Source organism: Peromyscus eremicus, chromosome 23 (genome assembly GCF_949786415.1).
Source record: "Peromyscus eremicus chromosome 23, PerEre_H2_v1, whole genome shotgun sequence".
In the NCBI taxonomy this organism is placed as follows: domain Eukaryota; kingdom Metazoa; phylum Chordata; class Mammalia; order Rodentia; family Cricetidae; genus Peromyscus; species Peromyscus eremicus.
In genome coordinates, this window is record NC_081438.1 from 12,497,746 (window position 1) to 12,525,325 (window position 27,580).

Genomic DNA, 27,580 nt, shown 5'->3' on the forward strand with positions numbered 1-27,580 from the left:
CGGGGTGGGGTGGGTGGAGCCACGTCCGGACCCGAAGGACCCCAGCGCCGCCGCCATTTTGGAGCCTTCGCGGAGGCTCGGCGCGGCGCTCCGGGGTGTTCTGTCCGCCGCTGCTGGGCCGTCGGCGGTGTCGCCGGGGGGGGAGGAGGATGAGCGTGATAGACCACGTGCGGGACATGGCGGCCGCGGGGCTGCACTCCAACGTGCGGCTCCTCAGCAGCTTGCTGCTCACCATGAGTAACAACAACCCGTGAGTGTTGAGAGGCGGGGCGCGGCGGCCTGGGAGCCCCCGGGGGCTGAGGCCGCGCGGGCGGCCAGGGCCTCTTCCGGCCTCGGTGGCCTCGGAGGACCGGCTCCTGCCAGAACAGCGCCGTCCCAGAGACCCAGGCCCTCCCACCCCCCGAGTGTCAGACCTGGAGGTCGCGCTCCGCCGTAGGGAGGGGGCCCCCACTTCCTCACCCTGGCGGACACTCGGAACCCAGAGCATCCTTGGGCGGGCAGGAGTGGCGCCTTTTTTTAAAAAAGTACCCTTGCAGCCTCTTGGAAGGCCCGATGCCGCTGCCGTGCAGAGTGTGGCCCGTTTGGTTTGGTTGATGGACAGGGTCTCCTAGACTCGCCTGCAGCAGGCTGTCTAGACGAGGATGATCCCGAACTTCCCCAGAAGCTGGGGTCGCAGGGTGTTCGCACCCCCCCCCCCCCGTGCTTGGTGTTCTTGTGGTGCTGGCTGGCGATCGAACCCGGGACTTCCTGAGTGTTAGGCAAGCACTGCCAGCTGAGTGACATCGCTACCCGGGTTTACCGAGTCTCGGGTGAAGCACGAGACAGTTCTGGCCTTGAGTGCTTGTTGGATCCTGCTTAAAAATTCCTCCATCATGCCCAGTCTTCGGGGTGGCTCCCCAAGCCAGCCGATTCCTTCCTGTCTCTGGTTTCTTCCCGAGCTCTCACCGCAGGCCATCCTCCCTGGTTGTGTTTTAGGCTACTTTGGTGCACAAGCTGGTTCTGAACTCCAGGCATTGGCACCCGCGGCTCCTGCTTAGAGTCTTCACTTTACAACGCCTCCTGGTTTAGGTTTCAGCTCAAGTCGCTTCTTTTTTGTTTTTTGTTTTTTTTCGAGACAGGGTTTCTCTGTGTAGCTTTGCGCCTTTCCTGGAACTCGGTTTGGAGATCAGGCTGGCCTCGAACTCACAGAGATCCTCCTGGCTCTGCCACCACCGCCCGGCCTCAAGTCGCTTCTTAAACAGACCTCCTCCCGCCAGAATTTATCTATTTTGATTTTCTGGTTCCTTCTTGCCATCTGTTGAAAAAGCCCAGTTCCCATTTGTGAGAGGCACTCTTTTTTTTTTTTTTTTTTTTGATTTTTCAAGACAGTGTTTCTCTGTGTAGCTTTGCGCCTTTCCTGGGACTCACTTGGTAGCCCAGGCTGGCCTCGAACTCACAGAGATCCGCCTGGCTCTGCCTCCCGAGTGCTGGGATTAAAGGCGTGCGCCACCACCGCCCGGCTTGAGAGGCACTCTTGAACGTACTGGAAGTGCTAAGGAAATGTGCACACTGTAGGAGGTCCAATGTGTCAGCTGGTGAGGACTAGTTAAAATGGTATTTTTTTGAGGGTAGAGGATGAAGTTCCGTGGTAGAAGGCATTTGTTATGCCTTGGGCTCAATCTGAAGCACTGAAAAAAGAAAAAGTTTGAAACATATGGGTTCTCTTACACTATCTTCAGACACCTGAAAGTCAGGATAATGGATAGTGTTCTCAGATTTGCTCTCTGTATGTAAAATTAGAGACTTTTGGGGCCGGGAGAGATGGCTCCACAGTTGAGAATGCTTGCTGCTCTTGCAGAGGACTTGACTTTGGTTCCCAGCACCCAGGTCAGGTGCTTACCAAGGATCCAACATGCTCTTCTGGCCTCCATGGGCAACAGTATGCACATGTGCTCATATACATATAAATAATAGTAATGACTCTGAAAAGACCTAAGGCTAATTCTTTTTCATCCTGCCATTTTGGCTTTCCTATTCTGTTCTTATACTGGCTTTTTGTTTGGTATTTGAAATTTTCGGGTGCCTGTTTTTTTATTTTTTATTTTATTTATTTATTTATTTATTTATTTATTTATTTATTTATTTATTTTTTCCCAGACAGGGTTTCTGTGTAGCTCTGTCTGTCCTGGAACTCTGTAGACCGGGCTGGCCTCGAACTCACAGAGATCTGCCTGCTTTTGCCTCCCAAGTGCTGGGATTAAAGGCATATGCCACCATGCCCGGTTCAGGTTCTTGTTTTGTTCAGTGTTTTTCTAAAAAGAATTCAAAGTGGTAAGTTTCCTCCCTTCTAGAGTCTCTGCCCTTTGGTGATAGTCAAGTCATTGTGATTGCTATCCTTTGGCAATATTATCCTTAAAATTTGATGTTAACCTAAGATAATATATGTGTATATTAAACATTGCTAAATTGAGAGGTTTTATTGAGTAGGCATAGTGGCCCATTCTGCAATCCCATTACTTCCAAGGTAGAAGGAGGAGGATTGCTATAAATTCAAGGCTGCCTGGGCTACAGAGTGAGGAGACACTGTCTCAGAAAGCAGGAAGAGGCTGGAAGGGCCTTAAAAAGAGAAGGAAAGTGTGTTTTCTTCATCTGCTTATTTGATTGATTTATATATAGGTGTATGTGGGTAATTTTTTTTTCCCCCTCTTTAGGGGCCCGCCACCCAGCTCCTAACTAAATACACAGAGACTTATTCTTACTTACGAATGCCCAGCCTTAGCTTGCTTGTTTCTAGCCAGCTTTTCTAATTTAAATTATCCCAGTTCTCTTTAACTCCTTTTTGCCTCTGGGCTCTTTATCTTTCTTTATTCTGTATATCTTCCCTTCTTACTCCGTGGCTAGCCCCTGGTGTCCCCTTCTCCTCCTTTTCTTGCTCCTTCTCTCTCAGGCCTAGATTTCTTCTCTTTATTCTTTCTGCCTGGCAGCCCTGCCTCTCCCTCTCCTGCCTAGCTTTTGGTTGTTCAGCTTTTTATTGAACCAATCAGGTGTTTTAGACAGGCAGAGTAACACAGCTTCATAGAGTTAAACAAATGCAACATAAAAGAATACAATACATCTTTGAATCATTAAACAAATGTTCCACATCATAAATGAATGTAACACATCTTAAACTAATATGCCACAAGAGATGTTCTTTCTAATTTTCAAAATAACCCATGTAGGACTTGCTTTCTTTGTTTTTCAGTGAGCTGTTTTCCCCATCTCAGAAGTACCAGCTTTTGGTGTATCATGCAGATTCTCTCTTTCACGATAAGGAGTATCGGAATGCCGTGAGTAAGTATACCATGGCTTTACAGCAAAAGAAAGCCTTGAGTAAAACTTCAAAAGTGCGACCTTCAACTGGAAATTCTGCGTCTACTCCACAGAGTCAGGTGATTAAGAGAGAACTTGTTTGTTTATATTTATTTAGGGTTTTCAAGACAGGGTTTCTCTGTGTAGGTAGTCCTGGCTATCTAGGAACTTTCTCTGTAGACCAGGCTGGCCTCAAACTCACAGGGATCTGCCTGTCTCTCCCTCCCAAATGCTGGGATTAAAGGTGTGTGCCACTATTGCCCAGTCTTTGTGTGTGTATATGTATGTATATATGTGTATATGTAATACTCAGTACCATGAGTATTGTGGCTGTGAGGGTTTGTGTCCAGGTTTGTGGGTGAGCTTGCTTTTATTTGTTTATTTATTTACCTTTATTTATTTATTTATTTGTTGGTTTTTCAAGACAAGGTTTCTCTGTGTCCAGTTCTGGCTGTCCTAGTACTTGCTTTGTAGACTAGGCCTTGAACAAGGGCTGGGATTTAAGGCATGCTTCTTGCTTTTATTTCTTGATTGTCTGTCTAGGAGCAGAATTGCTAGATTATAAGATTACTGACTGTTTAACACTGTCACACTGTTGAGATCGTATTTTGAAGAGATGTTTTTGTTATTTTGCAGTGTCTTCCATCTGAAATCGAAGTGAAATACAAAATGGCTGAGTGTTATACGATGCTGAAACTAGACAAAGATGCCATCGCTGTGCTCGACGGGATCCCTTCAAGACAGAGGACTCCCAAAGTGAGCTGCGGTCCCTCTCCCCAGCTCTCTTCCCCCTGCCTCCTCCCGTGTGCTCTCCGTGTTTCAGGAAGTCTGTCTGATCATTCTTCTCCTGGCGCTCATTCTTTTTTTTTTTTTTTCTTTCTTTCCAGATAGGGTTTCTCTTTGTAGCAGCTCTGGCCAGGCTAGCCTAGAACTCACAGAGATCCACCCACCTCCCAAGTGCTGGGGTTAAAGGCGTGTTCCACCACAGCCTGTCAGTGGCTCTCATTCTTGCACTCTCCCCTAGTAGTGGAGTTGGGGTTCAGACAGATAGATGGTTGACTTCTTTAAGGAACCCTGAGAATTCAGCTAATTCAGAAAGCCTTGAGTAAAACTTCAAAAGTGCGACCTTCAACTGGGAATTCTGCGTCTACTCAGGTGATTAAGAGAGAACTCATTTATAATCCTAGCACTTGGAGGTAGGAGCAGGAAAACCAGGCGTTCAAGACTGTCCCATGTCTGTAGCCCTAGAGCGGGGTGACAACAGGCTGGCTGACCATTGTAGTCAGATTGTCAAGCTCCAATATAGAGAAAAACAGCATTTCAGGAGATAACTCAGCATTGACTCTGAACTCCACACACATGTATGTTTATAGCACACACGCTTACATGCATCTACACATGAGCACATATACAAAAAGACTACTGACAGAATATATATTTGTGTTTAATTTGGCAGTGTATTAAAGAGTGTGCTTTTTTTTTTTTTTAAAGATTTATTTATTTTTATGTGCATTGGTGTTTTGCATATATGTCTGTGTGAGGGTGCCAGACCCTCTAGAACTGGAGTTACAGACAGTTGTGAGCTACCATGTGGGTACAGGGAATTGAACCCGGGTCTTCTGGAAGAACAGCCAGTGCTCTTAAGTGCTCTTAACTACTTAGCCATCTCCTTAGCCCTAAGAGTGTGCCTTGACCTGGAACTGGTTAGTTAGACATGTGACTTATGTGCACTGGCAGTGAGGACAATTTAGCAATCTGTGAATTTTTTTTTTTTTTTTTTTTTTTTTTTATGGATAATAGCATTTTCACATTTTCTTTGTTAACCTTTTTGAAAGCTTACTAAGTTCATTGATGTAAAAATAACCTTTTTCTTTCATTCTTTTTTTCTGGACTGAGAATTGAACCTACAGCTCTGTGCTTGCCAATCAAGCATGTTACATTGAGTAATAGCCCAGCTGTAAAATTAGGGTTTTTTTTTTTTTTTTTTTTTTTTGGTTTTTCGAGACAGGGTTTCTCTGTGTAGCTTTGTGCCTTTCCTGGAGCTCACTCTGTAGACCAGGCTGGCCTTGAACTCACAAATATCTGCCTGCCTCTGCCTCCCGAGTGCTGGGATTAAAGGAATGCGCCACCACCGCCCGGCTATAAAATTAGTTTTTACAGTACTGTTCTTTAAAAAAAAAAAAAAAGAGAGAGAGAGATCAAGTACTGTAAACAGTGTTTTAGGTGCCCATCTTTTTATTTGCAGGGAGTGGGAGGGTGGGTAGCAGGGGTGTTTTTTGAGACAGGGTTTCTCTGTGTAGCCCTGGCTGTCCTGGAACTTGCTCTGTGGACCAGGCTGGCTTCTGCCTCCAAGTGTTGGTATTAAAGCCATAAGCCATCATTGCCTAGCTAATTTTTTAATTTTTAAAGATTTATTTATTTTATATGTATCAATGTTTTGCTTGCATGTATATATGTATATCACATGCTTGCTTGGTGCCCACTGAGGTCAAAACAGGGCGTCAGATCACTTGAAACTGGAGTTACAGATGGTTGTGAGCTGCCATGTGGGTGCCGGGAATTGAACCCGGGTCCTCTGGAACAGCAGCCAGTGCTCTTCACCGCTGGGCTGTCTGTAGCCTTCTCTTTGCATTTTCAAAATGACCTCTAAAATGCACTACCTAAACCCAAATAAAATAGCTTAATTTATGGCTTTTTTTTATTTCAGTGTAGACATGAGTGTGAATTAAATGCTCTATTAGACTTATATACTGAGGTTTATAATTGGAACAGATGTTCTCTCCAGAGCCCCTCTGTTGAGTGAATATATGGTATCTGGCATGCCAAGTTGCAGATAACTGAAAATAGTAAAGATTCTTTTACTTTTGTGCTCTCATAGCCAAAATCTACCAAACACCAGCTTGTGTTTAAGAGCTTAAATTGGGACATGGTCGTTTTCTCTTTGTACTATCATTTCTGTGTCTGTATGTCTATACTTGTGTGTTACTGTGTGAGGTTTACTTGTACTTTAGTGAATATGCTGTACACTCTGTGTTAACGTGTGTCCTGTACACGTACATGTTAGCATGTGCAGTACATGTCTGTGTGTAAGTGTGCTTTCCTCTGTGGGCGCATGTGGAGGCCAGAGACTCACATTGGGAGGTCTTTTCCACCTTTTTATTTTTTTATTTTTTTTTTTTTTGAGACAGGGTCTCTCACTGAACTTAGTGGTCTGTGTTTTTGGCTAGACTGGCTGGTCAGTGAGGTGCCAGCCCAGGGGTTGCAGTCACAAGCTGCAGTACCCACCTGTTACAAGGTCCCGGGGATTTGAACTCAAGGTTCTTGTGGTTGCACAGCCAGCACTCTGCCCCAACCTCCATCTTTGTCATTTCTCAAAAATGTCGGGGTAGGGGCGAGAGTGTTTCGTGTGAGGTTTTGGGCTGCTTTCATTTACTTACTTTTACTTCACTATTATTTGTGTATAAGTGTGTGGCGGCACTGCCTTGGAGGTCAGAGAGCAACTTTGAGGAGTTCATTCTCTGCTTCTACTGTGTATTCCAGGTGGATCTCTGAGTTGGAGGCCAGCCTGGTCTACAGAGTGAGTTCCTGGATAGCCAGAGCTACACAGAGAAACCCTGTCTCAAAAAAAAAAAAAAAAGAAAAAAACCCAACCATCGTAATAAACAAACAACCTGGAAATGGAGTTAGAGATGGCTGTGAACCACCATGTGAGTGCTAGGACACAAACCTGGGCCTCTGTAGGAGCTACAAGTGCTCTGAACTACTGAGCCGTCGCTCCAGCTCCCACATGAGGGTTTTCTGAGAGGTTTTCAATATGTAGCCCCAGTTAGCCTTGAACTTGTAGCGATCGTCTGCTTCTGCCTCCCTAGTGCTGGGATTACAGGCGTGGGCCTCTGTAACTGGCACAGAAGAGGTTTTCTAGTGAAGGGTTTCTTTTGAAATAGCTTTATCAAGTACATATTTAAACTGTGCTGAAATGTAGACGTCTTACCTCACTGGATTTAAACAGTCACCTCGGGAGGTCACTTGATGTTTGTCCGTCTCGGTATGGTGAGTAGACAGTTCTAGTTTAAGTGTTAGATAGGCCAGATTCTAGCCACTGGTCTGCCAGAAGCCAAGTTTGTTTTCCTCAGTCTCTCATTGATTTTTTTTGGGGGGTGGGGGTATCTGATCCTCCTTAAACAGCTATGTTAAGTGTTGTAAGCTTGATGTGGTGGCTCATGCCTATTATCCTAGCACTTAGGAAGCTGAGGCTGGAGGATTGCTGTAAGTTTGTGGCTACCCTAATCTACATGGTGAGTTCCAAGCTAGACTGAACTACTAAATAAGAAACTTAAAAACAAAAAACAGCCAGATGTAATGGTGCATGTCAGTTATCCTGCACTCAGGAGGTGAGACACAAGGATCAGGAATTCAAGGTCCTCCTTAGGTACACAGTGAGTTCGAGGCTAGCTTGAGCTATGTGAGCTCTTGTCTCATAAAACCAAAACCAAACAGGGCTCAAGAGATGGCTCAGCAGTTAAACGTGTTTGCTGTTCTTCCTGGGGCCAGAGTTTGGTTCCCAGCACCCACATCAACAGCTCACAGCCACCTGTAACTCCAGCTCCAGGGCATCCTCCACCTTCTGGCCTCCAGAGACATGCATGCACACCCACATACTCTCATGCACACAGACACACTCATGTTTGTGCACATAAATAAAGTCTTTTTGAAAATTGTGAAGATTTCAGTCGGGTGGTGGTGACACACACACCTTTAATCCCAGCACCTGGGAAGCTGAGACAGGCAGATCTCTGTGAGTTCAAGGCCAGCCTGACCTACAAATTGAGTTCTAGGACAGGCTACATAGAGAAATCCTATCTTGAAAACAAATTTAAAATTTCTTCACTTTTTTCTTCTTTTTTTAAATAGGTTTTTTTTTTCCCCTCAACTTTTGTTGATTCTCTGTGGATTTCACATCATGCATCCAGATTCCACTTATCTCCCTGGCCCCTCAATTTTGCCTTCTAATGATTACACCCTCCCCCCAAAACAAAACAAAATTTAAAAGAAAAACAAAAAAACAAAACAGAAAAGAATCTCGTCGTGGAAGCTGCAGTGTGGCCCTCTGAGTCACACAGTTCACCCCTTAGTCCATTTATCTTTACTTGTAAGTGGTCATTTCTGTGAGTCATTGGTCTGGTTCAAGGCCTCTGGCTTCTGCTACACTACCAATAATGGGCTCTCTCTGGGGCTCCTCTTGGATATCCTGTTGTTTTGGATCTGTTGGTTGGTCCCCTTCACATGCTCCAGCAGTTCATAAATGCTGTGGATGTTGGGGTGAGCTAACTCATAGCCATGGTTCTGGACCTGGGTGGTAGCTGGCCTTAGAGACAGAGTTTCTCTGTGTAACAGCCCTGTCTGTGTTGGAACTCTTATTATAGACTAGGCTGGCCTCGAACTCATACAGAGATCAGCCTATCTCTGCCTCTCTGACTTCTTCACCTTCTTATGTATTAGTATTAAAGTTAACATACCAGCTTAGTCTGGAAAGATGGCTCCAGCAGTTAGGAGCATGCACAACTCTTCTAGAGGACCTGAGTTCAATTCCCAACACGCATGTCAGATGGTTCACAACTACCTATAACTCTAGCTCCAGGATGATTAATTCCTTCAGCTTCTGTGGGCACGTGTACTCATGTATGTACACACACACACACACACACACACACACACACACACATACAAAATTAAGAGAGGCAGATAGATCTTTATGTGTTCCAGACCAACCACGGCTACACAGTGAGACCCTGTCTCAAAACAAAAATGAACAAAAAAATAAAAATTTTTAAAATATATCAGCTTGAGGACTTCTGGGGCCATTCATGTTAACATCTTAACTAAAATTCTGGCTCGTTTCTCAAGTCTGTGTTAGTCCTGAGGCAGCATCTTTGACTCGGGTATTTGGGAGATAACAGAACTAGGAAAAGCAAGGGTTATAGTCCTTTGTTTTGTGGAATGGAATCAGTCTTTATTTGCATAGGGCTGTGGGTAGATTTTCCAATAGAGAGCAGAATAGTAGTTGGGAATAAAACTCAGAGCTTGTTCGTGGTGGAGTACTTCCTTTGCAGATACACTTGCCTTACTGTCCTTTGTTTTGTGTGTAGATAAACATGATGTTGGCAAACCTGTACAAGAAGGCTGGTCAGGAACGCCCGTCAGTCACCAGCTATAAGGAGGTCCTGCGGCAGTGCCCCTTGGCTCTTGACGCCATTCTAGGTATAGAAAGTTTTCTATCTGTTGCCTGGGGTATTTGCAGTCAGAGATGATAGCTCTCAATTATGACTATGCATTAGGTAGAGTAGGGCATTTTTTTTTTTTAGACTTTAATTTGATTTTATGTGGATGAGGGTTTTGCCTATATGTATGTTTGTGTGCCTATATGTATGTTTGTGTGCCTGGTGCCCATAGAAGATAGAAGAGGGTATTGAAGCCCCAAGAACTGGAATTATGGGTAGTTTTAAGTCATCATGTGGGTTCAAATCTGGATCCTCTGCAAGAAAAGCAAGTGCTCTTAACCATGAGCCATTTTTCCAGCCCCTAGAGTAGACTTAAAACATTCTGAATACTGTCAGTTTTGAAATAAAGAGTAATACCTGTCTTTTAGAGGGGGAGTGTAGCTCATTGACAGCATGTGCTCAGCATGCCTGAGGCCCCGACCTCTTTGTGTGTGGTGTGCATCTTTCTTAGACTAGGGAAGGCAGCTGTGTGGCCTGCTGTTTGCTGCGCTGTGGGAGGAAGATGCTGTGTCTCACCTGTCTCTTGCTTTTGGGGGGTTAGGTTTGTTATCCCTTTCTGTCAAAGGTGCAGAGGTGGCGTCCATGACGATGAATGTGATCCAGACTGTGCCCAACCTGGACTGGCTGTCCGTGTGGATTAAAGCCTATGCTTTTGTGCACACTGGCGACAACTCGAGAGCCATCAACACCATCTGGTGAGAGCCAGGATGTAAACTCCGTGACTATTGGTGGGAGGTACGGTCTGAAGTATGTACGATCTTGCTACATAGCCCGGGTTGCCCTTGGAGTTGGCCCCAGTCTCCTGCCTCAGCGTCCCTACTGCTGGGATTACAGGCATGAGCCACCAAGCCTGGCTTGATCCAAGGATCTTAAGATCCTTTCCTAGTCTGGAGATTTGATGTGTTTCTGTAAAGCAGAAAAAGTAGTTGCTTACTTGGCAGTCAGTGGTCTTTGGGCAGTGTTTTCTAAGGCACTAAATGGTTACAGATGTAATCAACTGCTCGAACCTGTACACATGGAAAGCCGGACTGAGTTGTGCTCTGTCCTGTGAAGATGGCCACCCTGAGAGAGCAAACTGCTGTGGTGTCATGGCCACGCCTTTTGTTTGTGCAGGTGTTTGTTGTAACACCTGACGTAGGGTGCCTCTTTGCAATTGGGGTTTCTTTCTGTTCAGAGTCCTAGGACAAAAAGCTGTATTTTGTTTTTCAGTCAGGAGTAGCTGCCACTTATGAATGACATATAAAAATCATGTATGTTGTCCTCTTTAAAAGACTGTAACCTTGGGCTGGAGAGATGGCTCAGAGGTTAAGAGCACTGCTTGTTCTTCCAAAGGTCCTGAGTTCAATTCCCAGCAACCACATGGTGGCTCACAACCATCTGTAATGAGATCTGGTGCCCTCTTCTGGCTTGCAGGGATATGTGCAGACAGAACACTGTAGACATAATAAATAAATAAATCTTTAAAAAAAAAAAAAAAAAGAAACTTTAAAAAAAAAAAAAAAAAAAAAGACTGTAACCTTGCTGGGTGTGGTGGTGGACCTTTAATCTCAGCACTCTAGAGGCAGAAGCAGGCTTGCCAGGGCTCCGTAGTGAAACCCTGTCTGTCTCAAAAAAATAAAAGGAAATCATAACCAGAAAGTTCTTTGTAGATTAAGTGTAATATTTAAGATATACCCACATACCATTTCATTGTATAGCCATTTTATTTATTTAATTTTATGTGGGTGGTGGTTCTGTCTGCATGTATGTCTGTATCCCACGAGTGTGCCTAGTGCACAGAGGCCCGAAGAGGGCATTGGATTCCCTGGAACATGGACAGTTCTAAGCTGCTGTGCCAGTGCTGAGACTTGAACCTGGGTCCCTCCGCAGGAGCATCTGATGCTCCTATCCACTGAGCATGGCTCCAGCCCCTTTGTAAAAAATGACCATTGTACCTAGGTCATTTTAAACGTTTTTAAGATTACATTTATATTTATTTATTGTTCACGGCACATGTGCTTGTGTGGAGGTCAGAGGACAACTTGAAGGAGTCAGTTCTCTCCTACTGTGTAGATCCCAGGGATCCAGCTCGGATCAGCAGACTTAGTAGCAGGTGCTGCCCTTACCTGGTGAGCAGCAGTTTGTTTTAATTATTGTTATAGCTAGAAGTTGTAGTGTCTGTGTGTAAATATCAGGACTTGGGAGGTGAAAGTAGGAGGATCATGAGTTCAAGGCCAACCTGAATAATGTAGTAAACCCTACCTCAAAAAACAAAACAAAAACCTTTTATGAAAAATGTCATCCGTACAGAAAAGTATGTCATCTATACGCCCAACCCCCACAAAATTCAATGATTAAACTTTCGTAACAGATTCTAAGGGTTAGTATTTAATATCTTCTAAGTTCACTAGAGAAAAAGTCCTTACTGCGAGACAACGTGGACCTGCTGGGGAGCTTGGCAGACCTGTACTTCAGAGCAGGAGACAGTAAGAACTCCGTCCTCAAGTTTGAACAGGCGCAGATGTTGGATCCTTATCTGATAAAAGGTGAATCCTCGGGCCGGAGAGTGTCTGTAAAGGGCAGCTAAGGGGAGAGGCAGAATGTGGCCTTGACACCTGGTGTTTCTTGGTTTTCGCTGTAGTTCTTGCTTCTAGGCTTCTTTCTAATTATGTGTAAGTGTGTCTGTGTGTGTGTGTGGGGGGGGTATGTACACGGGAGTACAGTGCTCTTGGAGGCCAGAGGCATCGGATTCCCCAGGATTTGGAGTTGTGACCCATGTGACAGCTCTTGGCTGCTGAGCCCTCTCTCCAGCCCCTTGTTTTGTATTGTTTGAAGAGCGTCTCATGTAGCCCAGGCTAGCCTTGAACCTGGCTTTGAATTCTTGATTCTCCTGCTTCCACCTCCCAAGTGCTAGCTCACAGACATATGCTGCTGCCACTGGTGCCCAGCTCTGCTGCTGTCCTTTTTCAAGATGGCTTTTGTGAGGCTCACTTACTGTGGCAGTCCTCTCTCCTGTCTTGGCCTATGTCTCTAACACTTAGCTTGAATTCAAGTGTTTTCTCCTCACAGACCACTGTTTAGCCTTTTTCTTTTAAGGGATATCATGGCGCCCTTCCCCCCATGAGTTATAAATTTATGATGTGGCCAACTGATAGCATCTGCAGAACCCTAATGTCCTTTTAGGGACTTTGGTTTTACTCTGTCCTTAGTATAATTACGAACAAGTAGGGAACAGATAGTGAGAAAGGGTGGAACTGGTTCAGGTGTCATCAGAGCATGTCAGGTGGGTGAGGGCAGGTGGGGCAGCAGTTTAAAAGGTCCGTGCTCGGGAATAAGGGACGTGAGTGGACAGACTCAACAGAGGCCCACAGAAAAACATGCCTCGGGAAAATAAACAGGCTTTTGGACTGATAAAGAATGACAGTTCTAACACTCGGGACGCTGAGGCACGATTGTGAGATCAAGGCTAGCTACACAGGGAGACCCTGACTCAACCAACCAAAAAGGATGGCTGAGTGTGAAGGGACATTCCCACATATTCAGATATGGGAACAGTCTAGAAAGTGTTGTACAAGATCTTCCACTGTCTGGTGTTTATTCCTCTTCTCCAAGCTGTCCACACCGCACTAGTAATCCCAGTTCTTGGGAGGTAGAAAAAGAAGGGCCGGCGGTTCAAGTTCATCTGGCCATTCTGGGCTACTTGAAACTGTCCCAGACCTACCCACCACCAAAGAAATACAGAGAGAGGCCAGCAGTGGTGGTGCACACCTTCAATCCCAGCACTCTGGAGGCAGAGGCAGGCGGATCTCCAAATGACTCTCTTAATTCAAGGTCAGCCTGGTCTACAGAGTGAGTTCCAGGACAGCCAAGACTACAGAGCTATTTCCTGTATGGAAAAAACAAAAATCATCAACAATAAAAACAAAAAGGGAAAGAGAAAATAATGTTTTAGAAATACTTGCATGATGGCATTGGGAGCTTGGAGTTGGATTCTTACACCCAGCACCCAGGCTAGCAGGAGTGTGGCTGTGATCTTGCTGGGGGAGGAATGGGGATTTGAAGGGAGGGGGAACAGTAGGAAGAGGTGCCTGAGAGTCAGCGTGGGCCCTTAGAAACCACGAGGGAGGGTCCCTAATGAACTGCATTATAGATTAAAACTGCAGCTTTTGGGGGCATAGGCCAGGCCGTTTTATTTCTTTATTTGCTTGTTTGAGACTGAGCGTTTCTAGCAGAGTAAGCATGTGCTGATGACTAAGGGCTCTTAAGTAAGAGTATTTATGTGATGCTCTTTGGGGGCCTTTCCTGGGCTGTTGTTCACCACACCACATATTTAGTTCTTTCATGTATATGGTGTCTGCCTGCAAGTTCAGTGTGTGTGTGTGTGTGTGTGTGTGTGTGTGTGTGTGTGTGTGCGTGCGCGCGCGTGCGCGCGCGCAGGAACCCACAGAGGGCCTTGCTTGTTTTGGATGGTTTGCTCTTCATTCATTCAATCACTTAGAGAGGAGGTCTCTTGTAGCTGAGGTTGACCTTGAACTTCTGCTTTTTCTGCTTCCAGCTCCCAAATGCTGGAATTATTGGCCTGTGTCACCATCCCAGTTTATGTGGTGGTAGAGATTGAACCCGAGCTTTGCGCATGCTCGAAAGCACTCTCCCAGCTGAGCTGCATCTCCAGGCGTGTTTTTTTTTTGTTTTTTTGTTTGTTTTTTTTTTCCTCCTTCGAGGCAGGGTTTCTCTGTGTAGCCCTGGCTGTCCTGGAACTCACTCTGTAGACTAGGATGGCCTCGAACTCACAGAGATCCTACTGCCTTTGCCTCTTGAGTGCTGGGATTAAAGGCATGTGCCACACCCACCCCAGTTTATTTAATTTTTAAAAATTAAATTATGTGTGTGTGTGCATGCACATAGGTCAGAGGGCAACTTTTGGGAAGTGGTCCTGGAGATTGAACTTTGATTCATCTGGCTTGGTGACAATTTCCTTTACCCACAAAGACATTTCACAGGCCCTTCTCTGACTTTTTTTTTTAATTTCTATGTGTGAATGTTTTCCCTTTGTGTGTATGTGCCCCACACATGCCTGGCTCCCTCAGAGGTCAGATTCCCTGGAATTGGAGTTGGATGTGGTTGTGGGTGCTGGGAACTGAACCCGGCCTCCGCAGGAAGTGCTCCTGCCTGCTGAGCTGTTTCTCCTGCCTCCTTTGTGTCTTCTGAGGCCCTTTCCCTCTCTAGAAGAGCCTCTTCTTACTGTGTCCTGCCTTTCAGGAATGGACGTCTACGGCTACCTCCTGGCGCGGGAAGGGCGGCTGGAGGATGTGGAGAACCTCGGCTGCCGCCTCTTCAACATATCGGATCAGCATGCGGAGCCCTGGGTGGTCTCTGGGTAGGCTCATTCAGTCTCTTTCCTCTCCAGTTTGCAGTCTGTTTTTATTTTTTTTATTTTTTTATTTTTTTTTGGTTTTTCGAGACAGGGTTTCTCTGTGTAGCTTTGCGCCTTTCCTGGGACTCACTTGGTAGTCCAGGCTGGCCTCGAACTCACAGAGATCCGCCTGGCTCTGCCTCCCGAGTGCTGGGATTAAAGGCGTGCGCCACCACCGCCCGGCCTGCAGTCTGTTTTTAAAAGATTGTTTTTTCTCTTTAAGGAAATATAAGTTGAACCAAGCATGGTGATACAGGCTTTTGTTCCCAGCACTCGGGGCAGAGGCAGGCGGATCTCTGTGAATTCCAGGCTAGCCTGGTCTACAGAGCTATTTCCAGTCAGTCAGGGCCCCATAGTTAAGACCTTGGCTTTAAACAAAGAGAGAGGATATGAATTGAAATCACAGTCATGAGACCTGAATGAAACCAGGATGTGCCTGTGACTTTGGGCAGGCATTTATTGACTCTTCTGAGTGTGTTTTCTCCTTTGGAGACCAGGACAATGATCCCTCCCTCAAGGCTTAGGAACAGATGATGTGCTGTGTTCAGTAGGCCTCACTCAGGGTGAGAGCAGTCAGCACTGTCTCTCACAAACAGGAAATAAAACCGTAGTAACATGTAACATGGCTTCATAAGGACAGAGACAGTATCCTGATGTCTTCAGTCCTTTGATGTACTTAGTTACTTATTTAATTTTAATTGTGTGTGTTTGGATGTTTTTGCCTGCATGTGTGTCTGTGTGCCCTATGAGGGCCTGGTACCTGCAGATGGCTGTGAGCTGTCATGTCGGTGCTGGGAATCAAACCCTTGTTCTCTTCTGAAGCAGCAAGTGCTCTTAAGTACTTAGCCATCTCCAGCCCCTTGAGTCCTTTTTTTTTTTTTTTTTAATTTTTATTTTTATTTATTTTTTTAATTTCCAAGACAGGGTTTCTCTGTGTAGCTCTAGCCGTCCTGGATCTCACTCTGTAGACCAGGCTGGTTTTGAACTCACAGAGATCCGCCTGCCTCTGCTTCCCCAGTGCTGGCATTAAAGGCATGCGCCGCCGCCGGCTCTTTTTCTTAAGTTTTTTTTTATTTTTACCTTACCTGTATGTGTGAGTGTGTGCTGTGGATGGGCAGGTACCTGTGGTGGTCACACAGGGATGTCGACTCTCCTGGAGCTGCAATTACAGACATTGTGGCCTGCCGTGTGGGTGCTGGGAAACAAACTCGGCCCTCTCTCTAGTCCCTCCTTTTTATTTTTACCTCTTTGGATCAGTTTGTCTTTTTGGCCTTTTTCTTTGTTTGTTTTTAAACAGAGCATTTTATTTTTCTGACTGTTGAAGTCCTCAGGATGAACTGGACGCTGCAACAGCTGCGCTCTTGGTTTAGGTGTTGTCCGTCACAAAAGCCGTGTCTTTTTTTTCCCCTGAGACAGGGGCATTGTGTAGTCCTGGCTGTCCTGGAACTCTCTGTAGACCAGGCTGTCCTCAAACTCACAGAGATCCACCTGTTCTGCCTCTCAAGTGCTGGATTAAAGGTGTGCACCACCACTGCCCGTCACAGAGTCCATGTCTTAGTCCGTGATAGGTCATTTTTGGTACCCTCAGTGGCCCAACCCCAGGAGTGTTTCTTCCCATGGCCCCGCACTCAAGTTCCACTCTCTCTCTGTGCTTGGCAGGGAGCTGTGCTTGCCATAGGTCAGTTCTGAAGGAGGAAGGCCTTGGAGCTACAGCAGTGTTGTTACCACACAACATGGTGTTACTACGTGGTTACCTACACAGTGTGTGCATCTTACTGCAACTTTCCTACGGATGGGGTTCCTCCTCTTTCCTCATTTTGTTTGTGCTGCTGAGACCAAAGAGCTGCAGCTGTTGTTTTGAGACGAAGTCTCTCTGTGTGGCCCGGGCTGTCCTAGAACTTTGAGAGTTTTGTACATTGTATTTTGATTGTGTTCATTCCAAGCTCCTCCTCTCAGCTCCTGCCAGACCCATCCTCCCTGCCCTTCCCCAGCTTGGCACCTCTTTATTTAATAAGCCTTTGACCCCGGTTTGCGCTCTCCGCTTACTTCTTGGTGTAGGGCAGTGCAGTGCAGTCTAGTCGGCCTCCAGACCCACCAGCTGTCCGTGGGTCCTCATCTAGGGGTGGGATCTCATGAGCCCCGTTGTCCCCTTCCGTGCTGGGGTGTTGATTCTGTGCAGGCAGGCACCACAGCTGTGTGGGTTCAGGAGCAGAGCCGCCATTCTGTCATGTCCAGAAGACACTTGCTCCAATCCTCCCAGACTTCCACCTCTTCCACAACGGTCCCTCCCAAAGGGGATGTGACGTGGTTATCCCATTTGTGGCCGAGCGCTCTGGGCACTTGTTCTCTGCACTTCATCTTCTGAGCCTCTTGACTCCACTTCGATGTAATGGGGGTGTCTGGAGTGCCCGACCGGGCCTGTGTGCGATCCCCTCGGAGGAGATGCTTAGTTGGTTTATGTTGGTTTTGTTTGCTTCCAGCTGATATCTGGGTTGTAGCTGTAAGCACAATTGGTAACTGGCTCTCTCTGATTGTGGATGAAGCTTTCTAAAAACATTTTTTTTACATTTTATTTGTGTGTGGATGTGTCAACACCTGACGCCTCTGTGTGGAAGTCAGGACATAGCAAGAGCAGGTCTCTCCTTCCCTGTGTAGGTCTTAGGGACTGAACTCAGGTCATCGGGCTGAGCCATTTGGACAGCTTTTGGTTTTTGTTTTGTTTGTAAAGACAATCTGTCAGCTTCCAGCCTGGCAGTGAGGCGGCTTCTCTCCAGTAACTTCGGGTGTTTTCGTCTCCAGATGCCATAGCTTCTATAGCAAACGCTACTCTCGGGCCCTGTACTTAGGAGCCAAGGCCATTCAGCTGAACAGCAACAGCGTCCAAGCCTTGCTCCTCAAAGGCGCAGCGCTTAGGAACATGGGCAGAGTCCAGGAAGCCATCATCCATTTTCGGGAAGCCATCAGGCTCGCCCCTTGTCGCTTAGACTGTTACGAAGGTAAGACAGGGAACTGCTGGCGGCGGCGGCGGGATTCTGGGGCGGTGGCAGCTGCACCACGTGGAAGGTTCTGTTAGGTCAGAGCTGTTGCGTGTTAGAGTCACGGCAGCTGGGGAAGAGCAGCTTTGAAAACCAGCATTGATTGGTTGGTTGATTTTTTTAAAAATTTTTTATTATTAATATTTTGTTGAGACAGGATGTCGCTGTAGCCCAGCAGAGCTGTGCCAGGTTTAGCAACATTTGGTGACTGAGTCACCGACACTAAAATAGCGCCTACAAGATTCTGTTCCTCTAAAACGTTTTTATAAGAATTTAAAAATAAGCTCAGTAGTCTGCCTCATAACAGGAAGATGTTCAAATTTGAAGAGAAAAACTTGAAGTTGAAGAGAAGGAAAATCTGCTTATATAGTCAGAGGCTCTGCTGGGTCCTCTGCAGCCCCCTTGGGTCATTGGAATGGAGGGAGGCCCTGCAGGGCGGGGGTGGCTGGCTGGTGGCAGAGCGTGGTGCGGGGTGTGCCAGGTGGCCTGCCATAGCCACCTCCGCTTCCTTTCCCAGGTCTCATAGAGTGTTACTTAGCGTCCAACAGCATCCGAGAAGCGATGGTGATGGCCAACAACGTTTACAAAACTCTGGGTGCAAACGCGCAGACGCTCACCCTGTTAGCCACGGTGTGTCTGGAGGACCCGGTGACGCAGGAGAAAGCCAAAACCCTGCTAGATAAGGCGCTGGCCCAGAGGCCCGACTACGTCAAGGCCGTGGTGAAGAAAGCCGAGCTGCTCAGTGAGTGCACCCCACTTGTGTGTTCCTTGTTGTGGCGGTGCCCCGCATCTCTGGTGGGTGCTGCAGTCCCTGAAGCTTAGATGGCCGCAGGTCTGAGCCTCTTGAAGTGCTTTATATAGATCACAGTCAGACGTGACCTGGACCTGCTTAGACTGGTTTAAACCAGCTAAAATCACTTGGTAGCTGTTCAGTCATCTCTGGTTTAGTTTTGAACCAGTGTAGTCTGAATACAGCTGGTTTGGGTCAGTTTGAATTGTGAGCTGTCTGGAGTCCCTTAACCTCCTCTGGGCTTGGTCCTTGCTCCTGACATGGTCCTGGGTTTGTGTGATGCTGTGGAGAGGCCGCTGGGCTCGGGGCTGTAGTGCAGGCCGGTGCTCTCCTCTGGTGCTCTCCTCTGGTGCTGGCGTCCCCATTCCAAAGGCAGCACAGGACGGCACATGAGTGGGGAAACCATTTGTTCTCGTCCATGATAAACTCCTGTGGTTTTGCTGGTTAGGAAAATAAAATTGAAATGGGCTTTTTTGTTGTTTGTTTTCTTGAGACAGAGTTTCTCTGTCTAATAGCTCTGCCTATCCTGGAACTTGCTTTGTAGACCAGGCTGGCCTCGAGCTCTCAGAGATCCGCCTGCCTCTGCCTCCCTATATTAGGATTAAAGACTACCATGCCCCCCCCTTTTTTTTAAGAGTATATCTAAAGATTCAGGGCACAGGCTCAGTGGCTCAGGTACAGGTGTCACCAAGGCTGACCACCTGTTCCTCAGTGCAGTCCTCAGGATCCACACGATAGGACAGAATCAACCCCCATAAGTCCTCTGACCTTCACTCATGTGCTGTGGTGTGCTCACCCCTTCACATAAATCAACATCATATAAATGGTTTGAAAGACTCAGGACTCACTATACCAATTTCCCATTGAAGTAAAGACCACGTGCTCGCCGGGCGGTGGTGGCGCACGCCTTTAATCCCAGCACTCTGGAGGCAGAGGCAGGCGGATCTCTGTGAGTTCGAGACCAGCCTGGTCTACAAAGCAAGAGCCAGGAAAGGCGCAAAGCTACACAGAGAAACCCTGTCTCAAAAAAAACCCCAAACACCCCCCCCCCAAAAAAAAAGACCACGTGCTCATGCCCCTCCTGAACATTGAAGTACCCTTTAAGGGTGTCTCTGAGGAAGGTGTCAGGTTGTGGTGGGTGTGGCTGTGCACTGGCTGAGCAATGAAGATTGTCTTTCTCTGTAGGCAGGGAACAGAAATACGAAGATGGAATTGCTCTGTTGAGGAATGCCCTGGCCAATCAGAGCGACTGTGTCCTGCATCGGATCCTGGGGGACTTCCTGGTAGCCGTGAACGAGTACCAGGAAGCGATGGACCAGTACAGTATCGCACTGAGGTGGGTGCTTGGCCTCCTGTGGGGAGGGGTGAAGATGGAGGAGGCAGATGCATGCTGTGCCCACAGTTGAAGGCCGGCTAATAGTCAGGAGAGGAGGGTTTGTGAGTTCATGACTTGGGGCGTATTTTCCAAAAGCATATTAACAGAATCAAAGTGACACTCCCCTCTTCCCCAGCCCACGTCAGCATAGCCCCGGCTGATTGGTACGGATCCGCCTGTGCTTGTCCCCACACTGTGACTTTATAGGTTGTACCTAGTGTAGATGGGACATTCTGCTTTCTAAAGCAACGTGGTGTGAAGTGTTTTCCTGTGGTTCTACCTTCTATAATAATTAAAACTTAAATTCTGAAGTTTGAGTGCAGCTCTTACCTGTCATCTTGGTAAATACTAACCAATTTCCTTGTCTGTACCTACCTCATTGGGTAGTAAATGACAGAATTAGGGGCTATCAAGATTGTTCAGCCAGGAATGGTGCTGGCTGCATAATCCTGGAGACCCGAGTTCGATTCTCGGAACCCACATAAAGGTGGAAGAGAGAATCGACTCAAAGGTTGTCCTCTGACCTCTGCACCATGCCATGGCTTATACATGATGCACAGACAAGTGTGTGCACGCACACACACACCAATTAATAACACTAATAGTATATCTAACTTTTGAAAATAAACAGCTGAATGAGAATCCAGAGTATTCAGTAAAAAGCTCTTAGCACTGTACCTGATATGTAGTAAATAGTGAATACAGGTATTGTACTGATTAGGGCAGAAGTGGTTGTGTTGTTTTTGAGGCTTGCGAGTATGTCTTAGCAAGTACAACCTGGCACTGTCCTCCTCAGTCTCGTTCATCTAGTCACTTGTCCCGTAGACAGCGGAGGCCGTGCTTCTGAGCACTCAGTGAATCGCACAGTACTCAGAACTCTGCTGCAGTCTGTAGGGTGGGCCGAAGTGTGCGAGCCTCTGTGTAGTCGAGAGTTCGGTGGAAGGTTTGCTAAGGAGGAGATGTAACAGACTGCCCTGTGTCTGTGAGCGGGAACAGGATGCCAGCGTGGCCTGGAATGAAAGCCAAGCACCAAGTTTGTTAGAGGTGTTTGCTAAATCGTCACTGGACTAAGGCTGCTGAGTGCCTGGGGACTGGATTCCATGGGAGAGCACTCGCCTAGCACGCGCAAGGCCCGAGCTTCATTCTGTAGTCCTTTGTTTTGTTTTTAGGAGCCGAATAAAGAAGGATTCTGGGGCTCCTGGCTTTGTGGGGTTGCTACTAAAGAAAATGCCTTAGTCTGGTTCTGTCCTCAGGACTTAAAGTCAGTTCCACGATATAACATGATGTCCTTGTGACAACATGCCAGTGCCACACACAGAACAGTAACTTGTTCCTGAGGCAGGTTGCATGACTGCCTTATGTACCTGAGGTTGACTTTTATCCTGATCCTTCTTGTCCCCCAAGTGCTGGGATTACTGGCATGCGCCCCTTTGTCTGGCTGCTCCCACCAGCAGAGTGCTAGGGCTTTGTAGTTGTGAGAAAAAAACTTCATTTTTCATTGTAATTTTAGCTGTCTTTTAGTGAATTGTTTATTATTTTTGCTTTCTGTGTGTGGATGTTTTGCCTGCATGTCTGTCTGTGCACCATGTGTGCCTGGTGCCCACAGAGGCCTGAAGAGGGCGTCAGATACCTGGGAACTGGGGTCACAGGTGCTCATGAGTCACCATGTGGGTGCTGGGAACTGAACCCAGGTCCTCTGTAAGAGCAACACGTGCTCTTAACCGCTGAGCCACTTCTCCAGGCCCCGCAAGTTAAAATTCCTAACACTTGGGACAGTACCCCTTTTCACCTCCGACGGACTCCCTGGATCCAGCCCTGGACGCCACGGTCATTTGCATCATCTCCGCCTCCAGGGCCCTGCGGGGCCAGCTCGGAGATCAGCAGCCCCAGGACGAGGCACGGCTCAGCCCCTCCTTTGTTTTGTTGTTCCTTAGTTTGGACCCCAACGACCAGAAGTCTCTGGAGGGGATGCAGAAGATGGAGAAGGAGGAGAGTCCCACGGATGCTACTCAGGAGGAGGATGTGGACGACATGGAGGGGAGCGGCGAGGAAGGGGACCTGGAGGGCAGCGACAGCGAGGCGGCCCAGTGGGCTGACCAGGAGCAGTGGTTCGGCATGCAGTGAGGGCACGGCGGCAGCCTCGGGGGATTCCTGGACGGACGGACGGACGGACGCTGTGGGAGGACAGTGTGCTCATGGCAGGACTCCCTGCCCGTTTCCTCACCTTGTAGTCGGGACTTGAGCAGCCTGATGTCTGTCCTTCCTGCTTTGCTGAGGACTGAGAGCGACCCAAGCTGCCCACTCACCGGGCTCTGGGGGTTCTGATGTGCCCGGCGGAAGATGCTTTTTCTCGACAGGAATGGGTTCAGAGGACTGACCCCTCCTCCCAAGGGCACACGCACAGGGGTGGGTGGCCCTGTCAGGTGTCTGGTTCCTGGGAGTCATGGTGCTGGGCCCGCCACACTCCCTGCTAGGAATGGCGTTCTGGCGGGGCAGTTTCCCTGTGCTTCAGTGACCGCGGAGCAGCCCTGGGCCTCGGCGTGGGCAGATCTGAGAAGCAGCATGATGGGAGCATGGCCACACCAGGGCCATTCAACCAATAAAACTGTCCGGTGGGGTCACAGTGGACACCCTTTCACAGACTCTTCCTTCCCTCTCCTGGTCAGAGAAGCCATGCGGCCCTAGAACAGTTGGCCATGAATACACTCCCTTTCCTCTGATGTGGTGGGAGGCCGAGCCCTGACCACTTCACAGGGGGCCCAGAGGTCAGGGTCTGATCTGCCCTGGAGCAGCCTGGAGTGTCTTTCAGCACTGGGAACAGGTCGCCTCACCTCCATCCTGGGTTCTGCCTTTCAAGATGCAGACCAAGGTGCTAGAAATCTGATGCACAGAGAGAGTCACTGCAAATGAACAATTGTCAAACTCAGAACACCTGTCAGTGCAGTGGGACGTGGGCCAGCGTAGCCTGGTGGTGAGACATCTTGCACTTGGGGGACAGAGGCATGGCAGTTCCACACATGCTGGGCTACACAGCAAGATCTGTTTCACGATACATGATCAATAAAATGGACCAAGTCTCATGAAAGTGTCTCCGTGTGAGCCTCAGCCTGGGCGCACTATTGCCCTGAGCCATCTCTCAGGCTCCCACAGGCGGCATGTGGGCCGTGCTTTTCCTGACTTGGCCTCACCGGCAGCCCCGGTGACCAGTCAGTGCTGAAAGAGAAGGTAAAACCCTTGAGCACGGCTTGAACCCAGCACCCCGGCTTGAACCCAGCACCCCGTTCCGGTGTCAGGCTGGATCCGCACGGGCAGGGCGGCTCTGCAGCCTCCTCCTCGGCCTGGAGCTCCTCCCCTTCTGGCCTGCCACTCATGCTGCAGGGCCAGTCCGGGCCAGTCCGGGCCAGTGTGAGCCTCCATCCCAGCTGAACCCCCCACTCAGGGCCAGCCTTGGGCTGAGGGAGGAGGGGTGCAGAAACCACACAGTCGGGGAACCCCTCCGAGGAGCCGAGAGACACCCCTGGCCCTTTCAAAGGATGGAGTGTTGGTTCCGCCTCCGTCAAAGCAGAAAGTGGGCGCCGGGAGCCCTGTGGCTGTCCAGTTGAGAGCAAACGACCTGCGTGGTGGTCCCCACAGGGACCTTGTGGCATCACGTGTCATAGCTAGGGTGAAGTGTTTGTGCTAAGTGCTTGGTTCTCCCCACCCAAGTGAGGGGCAGCTGCTCTGGGTGCTTACCTCGGCAGCCTCCCTCCCGGCTTAGGAGTCCGCAGGCAGGAGGCACAGTGCTCTGATGTTCTCAGACACTGTCCTACTGCTGTGAAGAGACACCATGACCACGGCAACTCTCACGAAAGAGAACATTTGATTGGGGCTCACAGTTTCAGAGGTCTAGTCCGTTATCCTCACAGCCGGGAGCATGGGGCCGCGCAGGCAGGCACTGAGCCTGTGGGAGCCTCAGATGTGGCTCAGGGCAGGTGGTGTGCACAGACTTGAGGTTCACACTGAGACACTTGGATGAGACCTGACCTATTTTATTTATCATGTGTCTCGAGACGGGTCTTGCTGCGTAGCCAGGAATTCTGAAGAATACATCCCGATCCATAGGCAGAGAGCGAGCCTGGGCCTGGCATGGGTGTTTGCAATCTCAGGCCCTACACCATCAGTGAAACACTTCCTCCAACACGGCCGGCCACACCTAGTCCTTCTGATCCTTCCAAATAGTGCCACTCCCTGGGGACTGAGCCCTCAACTCTGTGAGCCTCTGAGGGTCCTCCCTGGTGGGGTCTGTAGCCCTGCCCTTCCCGTGGGCCCCTCTCCACTGCTGAGTCCCTGCTGGACCCAGCGGCCTGGCACATGTGATCCACTCACAGGACCCACGGCAGCCACACAGGTTTCTGAACCTTTCTCTGGAGCACAAAGCCAGCCTCTAGCCAGGCTCGTACTTGGGCATGGTTCTCAGTGCTCCGGACTGCAAGGTCTGGAACCCTGGCCTGGGGCATGGGCATCTTTGCTCTGCCGGACTTCCTGTTCTTGGCAGCTCTCCTGGACTTGAGGCTGACATCAGGCCCTGGAGCTCCACCCTAGGCACCTGTGAGCCAGCGGGAAGAATGAGCTTCAACTGGCCTGACCTGTGGCATCTGGGTCTTACAGCCTAAACCCCGCTCACCTGGGGCAGGCCCGGGCCAGTGGCATCACATGGCTTCTGCCAGCACAAGCTCATCACGCTCATTGCAAGCTCTGCCCAGACCAGTTCTCGGGCCACATCGTCTGCCGGTGACGCGCTGAGGCCAGACTGGACAGACAGCTCACCACGGCCTCTGGGGAGGCTGCTGAGGTAAGCATCTTGCTCAGGCTTTCCACATTACACAGGGGCCTCCCTCCCCTGAGGCAGAAGGTAGAGCGTCAGCTGCCGCCTCTCTCCTGAGGAGGTGGAAGGGCACAGAAGCTGGCATCTGCTGGCAAGCTCCCTCCAGGCCCGGAGCAGCAGTAGACATGGCCTGGGTGCTCAGGGGCTGGGGCAGGGCCAGGGGCCTGGGGTTTTCCTAGACTCTACGGGAAATGTCTGTCATTGGCAGGGGAGAGCGTTTATTTTGTAAACCACACAGCACCAGCAAAGCCAGGAAGAATCCAGAACCCTACGAGATTGCCCGCCTTAGTGGCCGTCAATGGAAAAATGTTAATTTTTAAGCAATGGTATCAGTCTGTTGATGGGATGTAAAAGGTGTGGCCACGGGCTGGAGAGATGGCTCAGTGGCTAATGAGCCCTGACTGCTCTTCCTAAGGACCCAGGATCAATTCTCAGCACCCACATGGCAGCTCACATCTGCCTGTAACTCCAGGATCCAACACCCACACACAGACATACATGCAGGTAAAACACCAATGCCTAGAAAATGAAAATAAATGATTGAAAAAGAAGAAAGTGTGGCCATGTGGGGGGGAAGTCTGGTGGATCCGGAGTTGCAGCAGCCTCCCGATCCACCATCCCACTTGTGGTAGACGCCCACAGGGATGGAAGGGGGTGCTCGCTCGGACAGGGACTGTACACCTGGGTTCACAGTTGACAAGAGGTCGGAACAATCCAGGCGTCCGGTGGAGGGAGAATGTACACACAGAATGTGGTCTAGCTGAGAAGCGGGTGGATTGTCGTACAGCCACAAAACTGGAAAGGCGAATACACGTGGAGCAGGTTACATCAGATGGAGAGGCCTGTCACGGGCAGGTAGTGTGTTAGTACTCATCGGAAGCACCTGGAAGAGTCGGGCTCCTCAGGCCGGGCGGGGGGAGCTGCAGCTGGGAATGCAGGGCTGGCACACAAGAATGTAGTCCATGCCAGGGAAGTGCTTTGAAAAACGGTTGGAAGGGCAAACTGGATAGTTTGGCCCTAAATGTATAAAGAGATAACCCGTGATCCACCAGCTAAGCGAGTCACACAGTGTGTGTGAGATGACTCATCTGTGCGTAGCACACACTCCGTGTGAAATGAAAACCCATGTTCTGCTGGGCCTGGCTGTCTCCGGCTGCTCTGTCCCCTGGACATGCTTGTCACATGGTGTGCAGAGCCCTCGTGTGCCCTCTGCTGTGGCTGGACGCTTGTCTTGAGTCCAGTCTCTGCCTGTGATGTCAGAGACACTTTCTGATCTGACAGTCCCAGTGTGCAATAAGGTCACGTTCTTGTGCGCTGCAGTGTGCCGTGAAGCCACCGTGGATGTTGGCAGTCCCACTCAGGTGGTAGACTAGAACTAACCCGGCACAACCAACCTGCCCTGACCTGGGCTTCACCGGGCATTTAATGTCCGGCCACATCTTCCGTGTCACGGTTAGCCTGTGGCTGTGTGGCCTGGCACCAGGTCAGCTCTGTTTGGTATCACACTGCTGTTCAACCCCGAGGTCACATGCCGTGACTCCCTGAGCAGAGTGCCCTCTAGCCCATGGCTGTCATCCCCCACCCGCAACCCCGCGCTCTGGCCTGGTCCTCTGAGCAGCCCTCCCGCTCAGCCTCACTGCCTTCAGGCTGCCAGCCAGTCTGGTCACGGTGGTGTCATCCTGAGACCAGTTCTCCCGCCGCTTATGTCTGCCGCCGAGTCTGTCTGTAAACAGCAGATTCTCTTTGCTCTGGCAGCTTCCCTTAGCTCCCAGCTTTTCCTTCTTTGGGTAAATCCCTAGCAGGATGTTGTAGAGTGGAGTAATCCTTCTTGGAACTTTCCAGGGGGCTGGCCAACTGTCCACTCTGTAAGAATCTGGTAGCCCAGGCTGGCCCTTTCCCATTCGTATCCTCTCTCAGCTGTCCCATCTCTCTGTGGATACTCATTCTTGGACTTTAGATTAGGGATGAACCAGGACCCTGTCTGAAACGGCCAGCTACTCCTCACTGGAGCTGGGAGGGCGGTGGTGACTGTTTTCTCAGGCCTGGGGGCTCAGGATAATTCTTTGTGCCCAGCTCTGTCTTGGGGGAACTCATTCCCTTTGTCAAAGTCAGACCACTTGGTCTGAGGGTTGAGGGGTAGGTCTGGCTCTGGCTCTGCATGTGGGATGAGGTTCCTGGTGTCCCTGCCAGGGCCTTAGCCTCTTCCAGGTGTCTGTCTTCTCTGCCTGTTCCAAGTGCGTCCGTACATCCCTGGAGCCCCAGGGTGGAGCATGAGGTTGATCCTTTGGAGGCTCAGCCTCCCCTGGACATGATTGCCCTCCCTCTGTAGGCCAGGCCTGCTCTCAGACTGGCTGATGTCCCTTGTACCTCACGATTGGTGCTTCCCGTGTTAGCCAGACCCAGGGCCTGCAGGACCTATGAGTTTTCCATTAGCCCTCATCAACCCCTCAGCACAAATGCTGCCTCTGTCAGCCCGCTGACGGCTGCGATTCCCTCAGGAGTTGACTGGGAACCAG

General features: G+C 49.2%; 1 protein-coding gene across 2 annotated transcripts; it reads left to right on the forward strand.

Annotated features, from left to right (window-relative positions):
* Positions 1–46: 46 nt before the first annotated feature.
* Positions 47–22,366, forward strand: Anapc7 (anaphase promoting complex subunit 7). Of its 2 annotated transcripts, XM_059249232.1 has the most exons (11): positions 47–250; positions 3,224–3,410; positions 3,967–4,086; positions 9,477–9,588; positions 10,150–10,303; positions 11,991–12,133; positions 14,847–14,964; positions 17,800–17,996; positions 18,553–18,777; positions 20,011–20,161; positions 22,135–22,366. In XM_059249232.1, exons 1-11 carry the CDS (start codon positions 150–152, stop codon positions 22,322–22,324), a joined length of 1,698 nt encoding a protein of 565 aa, XP_059105215.1. In that variant the 5' UTR covers positions 47–149; the 3' UTR covers positions 22,325–22,366. The 2 variants fall into 2 exon arrangements, with proteins under 2 accessions (XP_059105215.1, XP_059105216.1); XM_059249233.1 differs by lacking the exon at positions 47–250 and having other exon boundaries at positions 3,224–3,312.
* Positions 22,367–27,580: the final 5,214 nt, after the last annotated feature.